Source organism: Phallusia mammillata, chromosome 5 (genome assembly GCF_965637545.1).
Source record: "Phallusia mammillata chromosome 5, kaPhaMamm4.hap1.1, whole genome shotgun sequence".
Lineage (NCBI taxonomy): Eukaryota > Metazoa > Chordata > Ascidiacea > Phlebobranchia > Ascidiidae > Phallusia > Phallusia mammillata.
Genome location: NC_137256.1, coordinates 13,585,105 through 13,592,931, shown reverse-complemented (window position 1 = coordinate 13,592,931; position 7,827 = coordinate 13,585,105). Strand labels below are relative to the sequence as shown.

Genomic DNA, 7,827 nt, shown 5'->3' with positions numbered 1-7,827 from the left:
AGTTCTTGTGGCTTGTTGGTCCACAAAAATCGCCATACTACTCGGAAACATCATCGTAAGAGACCAAGATGAAGACTGTAACCAGTATAATCTTCATGTGTTTTGTGACTATAACCCTTGCTGCAAATTTGCCCACAGACCAAGCAAATGATCAGGAAAGAAAGGTAGTTCAAAACCTAGCGCTTAAAAAACTATTTACATGTGCGTGATTTAACTTATAGACCGATACTAAAATATACGCTTTTCTGCAGTTGAAACCTTTGACTACCTTTTCTCTACAGGCAGCTTTGTTTTCGGATGAGGCAAAAATGCAGATTCGTGAGGCAAGTTTTCGGGCGATTTCCTACCTCTGCTTGGACGATAAAACCCTGCCGGAAATCAAAAGCAGTATTTGCAGTCGGGCACTGAGCCAAATGTACCGTGTGCAACCTGTCACTTATAATGAAAGTACGTTTTCACAAAAATCCTTCATTATTCATTTTTGACATTTACCACCGAGTATATCGATTTTTTTATTATCCATTTAAACATTTTTTGCATGTTCCGACAGAAGAACCACTTAACAGCTGTTTGGATTGCACAATTGCGGACCCTGTATGTTGGGATTCCTGCCCTCTATAAAGTGAAAATTAAGAAGTAAAACCGGAAGTTTCACTTTGAGGGAACCACTCCTTACTTGTATTTAATTATTTGCTTTGTTTGATTGATTTCGCCTGTCAACATTGTTTTGCAAATCACCGTCTTTGTCTGAGTGTTTTAGTTTTTCTCTATAATTGTAAAAATTAATTCCTTTACCTAAATTAAATAAATTTTGTGTCATAGTTATACGTACCGGTGTATATTAATATCAGTCTTATGTCAATTCAACCTTTTAGATTTTAATTGAAACAGTTGTGTAGACATGATTTAAATATTGTTTTTCAGCTCAGGTTAGAAGAAATTTAGCCAACTGAATAACTTATGAGGCAGTGTCTTTATTTGAACACAAATTAACTTGCTACTTCATCACAACTCCAAATTTGGCCGAACTAAATTACTGCAAAAACAAGCTCTTGCTAGTCATGTCCGTAGGGAGAAATACCTACGTACAGAAAGTGTACGGTAGTCTACAGTGTTATATAAGCCTTGCCCAATAAGATCATAAACTCTTTGTAGCGGTTGCAATCAAAAATTTGTCCAAATCTAGTGTTTGTCTAACTCTGTTTAAAACTCCAACATTTACTACTTTATACGGATTCACAGCACTTGCTGGCTATGTCACAATTTATTTACGCAATGAAAGCTTGTATTTACATGTCACTACAAGAACAAAAATAATTTCGTTGTTACTATATCGGACAAGTATTCCAACAGACAGGGTCAGCAATTCCGCAGTCGATACAAGGTTCTTTTTGTTGTGGATCTAAAATTGAACAAAGTATGTCAATCCTCATCTTAATTTCAGACAAAACAACTTAAATACTTCACCTGGTAGTTGAACATTAGCCCAAAAATGAGAAGCTTTTTTACAAATTGTGCGTTTGATTTGGGGATCTACCTCAAACCTATGACAAAGATATTTGATGGCTTCCCAACTTGCTTGCCGAATGAGTTGTCGGGCCTCGGGTGTAAACTTGACCTGTAAAAAAGCGTGTTCCTTTTCACCGTTGAGAATTGAGAGGTTAGCTTGACTATCTGTTTTGTGGCTGAGATAACTTTTTAGGTTTGGGAAACATCTTATTTAAGATTAATGCACACTTTAAAAATACGTTTTTAACATACGAACCGAATGTTTCAAAGATGTTTTCCATGTCGTATCATCTCCAAAAAACTCAGAGTCTTCATACAACCTTTTGCAATCAACAGAAATTATTATAGCTAAAAGCGATAATGTTGCGAAGAAAAACTTCATATTCGCAAATCCCTTTCCTAAGTCGTCTGTGATACAACTGCAAATGTGCAACCTTGTGTTGATGTCCTTAATAGCAAACGTGTTCATGCGTCAATCACGTTAATAAAGTGCGATACTGATTTTCAATCTTTTTCATTAATATATGAGTGCAGGTGTGTTTGCAGTAACCTTATTGTCAAATAGTCAACGCCTCTTTCCCGACACGCGCCGTTCAATGCCTGTAGTGAAAATAGAAACTTTGTTCCTGTTCAACTTCTTCTGGTCACGTTTTCTTGTTGGTTCGTCACCTCCATTTCCGAAATATTCCTGGATACACAGTCACTCAATTCATTCATCGATTCACAGTACAAAGTTCGATTTGCCTCAGGATGTGGGCGTTGTAACTAAAAGTTATTTGATAAAGATTTGCAGATACAAATCAGTGACGCAAATGACATTCCATCAGCAAGGAACACTTTAATAATCACCCTGAAATTTATGTCATTAAGCACAAAGTGAAGTGACGTATAGTTGATAACACTTCTACATTAGTGTTTTTCAAACTTTTTTTGTCCCGTCTCCTGAGCAACTTGTTGATTTCAACCTCCCTTATCAGAAAAAATCGATTAAGTTTCAGGCTCAGAGACTAATCCGGTTGCAAACTTCGGATTTTATTATCAATGTACAAAAAATGTTACCCAATTGCTTACGTTGGACGATTAACAAAATTTGCCGTGTCCCTATATCCTGTTCCAAATGCTGTGGCAGTGTGACTATTACGTTTTATTTCAATTAAACCTTGGTAGTGTTTGCGTTTTCTCACATTCAGTGTGTTTAGCTTAATTCGATATGACGCCTCTATTTGGTCCGGCGTATTGTTATTGTTTTGGTAATATTTGGGTTTTCTCACATCGCGAGCATGAGAATTCAAAGTAACGAAAAAGATTATTTTTTTCAACAAACGAGTATAGAATATTTCCTTTTGTCTGAATTCCTGATTGTTTGTTTTGGTTAAACTGCGTTGACCCTTGCAAAAAAGTCTTGACGAAGTCGAACCCCACTTTCTAGTGTTAAGAACTGGCTTGTTACTAATTAACTCGAGTTTCAGATGACTGCTCAGGACAAAACCTCATAGTTGTATTTACTCTGTTTTCACAAATCAAACTGCTCAGCGCAGAGACGATTTTTAATACCGCCACTGACAAGGCGTGAATTCCTGCATGATCCTTTTTGTCCTTTTTTGCATGTTGGATCCTAGCAATTGACTCCAGCTTTCCGTTGCAATATGCAAATAAAAACTTTAATTTAACGTTGAACCAACCATACGTGTAATTGTTTGGACATGTAGCAAACGAATTAATAACATTGGTAAATCACCAAATTGTTTGTCGTGGTAGTCCCGTGTTGTGGTAGTGACGGTTAGACGAGGCTTCGATTTTGGGTTGTAATGCTTTATACCTTTTATCAAAGGTTATAACTGTATAACTACTCATGACTGCAGGTCTTCACCATGCCCAAAGAGTGTGAAAGATAAGAACACACACCTATACTTTTCTTTTCAGAGCAAATAAGTACACTAGAGATTTAGTTCAATTTTTGTATTTACATTCGACATTACTGTTACAACCACCAAACACATATGTTTGTTTACATTAGAAATAAATTTCAAAGACAATAGGAATACATTGTTTGCAAGGAAATGATACTTTACTTAAACATACCAACACAAATAACATCAAACAAGCAACAACAGACAACAATTATTACAACAATACAACATCTAATATCGGGTCGGGCTATGTGATTTTTTAAAGCCAATAGATCTGCTTCGAACAGGACTTCGGCTGCTGCGTCCAAAATCACTTTTCATCTCCTTGCCCATATTTTCACCACGATACATACGACTGTTGTAATCCGGACCATCACGGTAATCAATACGATTTTGACTTCGATTGAAACTTCTGCCTTTATAAGGACTTGTTTCTCTTTGGTAACTCGGTTCAGTGACACACATTCCACTAAAACGTGTTTCAAATCCAGGAGAAGTTTGTCGAAAACCTTGACGACCTCGACTGTGACTTCGGTGTCGATGCCATTCCGATCCACGTCTGGCATCATTAAAGTTTCGACCACGCTCGCCACAATTCCCATACTCGTTATAAACGCGGTTGGCGTTTATCCAGTTTTGTTTGGAATAAATCGTTTCGTTTGCCATGACGACAACACTTCGTGATGGTAAGTAGACCTAAAACAAAATGCAATTAATGCGTTGTTTGAAAACTTAATCCCTTTTTAATTCATAAAATAATGCCTTTTCTAATTTAATTTATGATATAATTTATAAATAATTTGAACTTATGCCGCTAAAAAATAAAGAAAACCTTCCATACTGAAACTCTTACCATCAGAGAACATTTCATGTTGTCACAAGCTTGTTGTTGGGTATAAAAATCAGTTGAAGCTTGATTCCTTCCATGACCTCCAAACATTTTGTCGTCACTGTCCAGCACGATGTTGTACCTTTAATGAATTTTGAAAAATGTAAACAACAATAGTTATATTTTCACTACCATTCTAGGACTCTACTTACTTCCCTGGCGTTCGCACACCGATTCGATAGTCGGGATAGCTTCTTGTTGGATGAAAGTTGAACATGAAAAGAAGACCAGCACGTTCGAAGATGATTACTTTGTCATCATTATGTTGGCGAGTAAGAAAAGCCTTGAAACAAAAGAAAAAATATTTGTTATCAAAACACATGTAATAATTTTGTTTGTCTAAACTCTAAATCCATCCTCGCTACATATTACACTGATTAAAGTCGTTTCCCTTCTGTGACAGTTTTTATTTCATTTCATCAAATAACTGTTTTTTTAAGATCTTGGAAAGCATTGTCGGTAAAACACGTACTGGTGATGAGTTGAGCCACGCGAACCGTTCTTCCAACCGATTCATTTCCATATCGAAGTTATTGAGAAATTTGTATCTCAGTTGTGGGTTGTCGGCCAGCTGAAATTGTCGTCTGGCCAAATGATAGTTGTCAAAGTTTTGCACTGATGGAAACTCCACCCAATCAGGTTGACCAAATTCATTACCTGCTTGCAAAATATCAATGTATTAAATTTTTACCATATGCAAAACTTTACTGTTTGACTTCTTACCCATAAAGTTTAGAAAAGCTTGTCCACTGAAAGCACTGGTAAACAATCTGATCATTTTATAAAGACTTATTCCTCTATCCAACTTCAGAGACATTTCTTGTCCATCCAACATACATTCGTCACCCATCAGTTGTCTTGCTATCGTCCACTGGTCATCAGTGTTCTACAACAAAAAATGCTTGTTAAATACAAACACGATTAAATAAAAGATAACAAAACTTACCTGCTCATAATTTTCCGGAAAGGTGATGTATTTTTCTCCTCTTCGACATTCCAAAAACATTTCACAAATATCGTTCATATTCCAATCTTCATCTCTACGCTCGTTTAGCAACTAATCACAAACAATAAACTTCACACAAAGCCAAATCAATATATCGGCCTAACATCGATTCATGAATCACCTGCATCCATTTGCTTGGAATGTGCATTGATAGTCTGTAGTCGAAACCAAAACCACCCTCACGCACCAAATGTGTCAAACCAGGATATTCAGAATGTTCCTATGTATGATATTATAATGTTATTAATTGATTTGTTTTATTTCAACATTCTTCAAGTATGGTCCTTACGAGTTTTATAAATAATTGTTGTTAACTGACCTCGGCTATTGTGATGATTTGTGGATAGAACTGATGCAGCATCTTATTGGCAAGCATCAAATAAGCTATCGCTTCAATGTCCATGTGCATTCCGAAATATTGTTGGTAGTCGGAGGCATATCGACGATCTATAAAGTTAGGAATAAATTATATAAGTTTCTAATGTGGCAGATTGCTTTAATACCAACCCGAACTTTGATCGTGGTAGATCATCGACGTCACATCTCTAAAGCGAAAACCATCGAAATCAAAGTTGTCCACATAATGACGTAAATTGGAAAGAAGAAACCGAAGCACTTCCCATCTAAAAATTTAAAAAATGTTGCTAATTTTCAGTTAGGAGTCAAACATGAAAACAAAACAAGATATACTTTGTAAAATCAAACTTTCTTGTATCAGTTGCATGACGATCACGTCTATCAGATCGAAAGAAGCAATCATCGGTGCCATCGAATCGGTTTAAACCTTCCGAAGAATTTCTCGATGCTTCACTGTGCATGACGTCCATCATGACGTAAATGCCCATTTCATGCGCAACGCTGATCAACTCTCTGAGGTCTTCTGGTGTCCCGTACCGACTGCAAACACAAAAAATGGCCATAACTTGATCTTTGTCTCTTTTTTGTTTATTGCAAGGGAAGATATAATCACCTGGATGGAGCAAAGAAATTGGTAACTTGGCAATCAACGCTTGAGTAACAAGGATGTTCCATAATTGCCATCAATAGGACACAGTTGTATCCTAAGCCTCTGATTCGTGGAAGAACCTCAGACGTAAAATGGCGAAAAGAAGAAACCTGACATCGATCGGAGCTGATCCCGATGTGAGCTTCATAAATACGCAGACGATCTGGTTTGGGAAGTCGATTTGCGACAAACTGCGAAAGAAATCATTTTCCTATTATAATGTTATGATCGTTGTATAGCAATTGGGTCCAAACCAAACTATTTGAAACCATCTAACTTACTCGTTTGGAAATCTCGTTCGATTTTGGATTCCAGAAAAGCCACTTAAATGACGATTCCCATTGTGTGACGTAATTTGCCCAAGGAGAAATTCTCTCCAACACTTGGTTGTCTCTTGTCTCGATCTCAATCTAAATAAAAATAAATATCTTTGCAAATACTTGTTATATGTTTGGTACACTTTAAAAGTGAAACGATTGTACAATAATACAACATATGTCATTAAACGATTATCAGCAGTAATATTACTTTAAGCTCGGAAAGATGTGGGATTGGACAACTTCCATCGTGATTTGGTGGAATGTAAATCTCCCATTGTCCGTATCCAACTTCTTTGTAATTCACTCTCTCCCAATTGCCTGAATATATCATTGAGTGAATTACAACGTTTGTGTTTCAGCTGTACTAACAAGCTGTACATAAAACTCACTAAAATCCCCCTTGAGGTAGACAGTCCGTGCATTTGGAATCCATTCCCTGCACTTCACTCCTCCATCATGGGTAAGTACAACACCGTAATTTTCGTAACTGCGACTGAATCGATCAAACCCTTCCTCGCGTTCAATTGCCATCAAAGTTTTTTCGAACAAACCATACCTTTAATTAATTGGACATCAATATCAAGTAAACACAGTTTGTAACGAGTGTATTTATTAATGTATGTTGGAGCTGCTAATATCACAACTCAACTCAGCCATGAATTTGCTTTTTACCGATAGGTGACGCAAATAGCTCACTTATTAATTTTCCTTGTGGACCAAATAAAACCGTCATTATTTATACAGAAATATCCTTTCAAATAGGTACAAAGCAATATATTCAAATACCATTTAGGCCGTACCAACCTAAGTCGAATATCCTTTTCGTAACTTCGCAGTTGGGGATCGTTAGCAAACAAACTTTCAATGCAAGGAACATCGCATTGTTGAAGGTTGTCACATGTAGAGAAATCCATTCTTCACAGTAGTGCTGGTATAACGAAATACAAAGCAAAGTAATCAGAAGACAATCGATCGATGATACAACAAATGTTGTGAGTGAAGTACTGCATGACAGACCCAGTATATATACGAGTAAAAGCGGAAAAAAGTGTCGAGGATATTGGTAATCAAAACGGATTATCCGTTATAAGTATAAGATTATTTCGGTTGAAAGATAAGCGGAAGGAAATTGCAGGTTACCGAGCGTATTAACATGATAGGCTGATATATTGATTTGGCTTTGTGCG

General features: G+C 36.7%; 2 protein-coding genes across 2 annotated transcripts; one reads left to right on the top strand and one right to left on the bottom strand.

The window, feature by feature from the left end:
* On the top strand, nucleotides 1–825 carry LOC145230328 (uncharacterized). The gene is made up of 3 exons (XM_080095724.1): nucleotides 1–164; nucleotides 282–447; nucleotides 551–825. The coding sequence occupies exons 1-3, from the start codon at nucleotides 69–71 to the stop codon at nucleotides 619–621; spliced, it is 333 nt and encodes a 110-aa protein (XP_079951850.1). The 5' UTR covers nucleotides 1–68; the 3' UTR covers nucleotides 622–825.
* Nucleotides 826–3,463: 2,638 nt separating this feature from the next.
* Nucleotides 3,464–7,623, bottom strand: LOC145230509 (1,4-alpha-glucan-branching enzyme-like). The gene is made up of 15 exons (XM_080095953.1): nucleotides 7,445–7,623; nucleotides 7,030–7,196; nucleotides 6,849–6,958; nucleotides 6,602–6,730; nucleotides 6,285–6,511; nucleotides 6,005–6,211; nucleotides 5,822–5,937; nucleotides 5,634–5,761; nucleotides 5,436–5,534; nucleotides 5,255–5,365; nucleotides 5,032–5,194; nucleotides 4,781–4,965; nucleotides 4,461–4,591; nucleotides 4,273–4,390; nucleotides 3,464–4,115 (listed from the first exon to the last, which is right to left on the bottom strand). Exons 1-15 carry the CDS (start codon nucleotides 7,552–7,554, stop codon nucleotides 3,651–3,653), a joined length of 2,466 nt encoding a protein of 821 aa, XP_079952079.1. The 5' UTR covers nucleotides 7,555–7,623; the 3' UTR covers nucleotides 3,464–3,650.
* Nucleotides 7,624–7,827: the final 204 nt, after the last annotated feature.

Excerpts from the sequence above, each read along its gene's own strand:
- LOC145230509 (XM_080095953.1), bottom strand. The coding sequence starts at position 7,554 with ATGGATTTCTCTACATGTGACAACCTTCAACAATGCGATGTTCCTTGC. Across the intron at positions 6,959-7,029 it reads CTACCTCAAGGGGGATTTTA|GCAATTGGGAGAGAGTGAAT; the intron begins GTGAGTTTTATG and ends TGATATATTCAG. Across the intron at positions 6,512-6,601 it reads CGAACGAGATTTCCAAACGA|TTTGTCGCAAATCGACTTCC; the intron begins GTAAGTTAGATG and ends TTTCTTTCGCAG.
- LOC145230328 (XM_080095724.1), top strand. The coding sequence starts at position 69 with ATGAAGACTGTAACCAGTATAATCTTCATGTGTTTTGTGACTATAACC. Across the intron at positions 165-281 it reads CAAATGATCAGGAAAGAAAG|GCAGCTTTGTTTTCGGATGA; the intron begins GTAGTTCAAAAC and ends TTTTCTCTACAG. Across the intron at positions 448-550 it reads ACCTGTCACTTATAATGAAA|AAGAACCACTTAACAGCTGT; the intron begins GTACGTTTTCAC and ends ATGTTCCGACAG.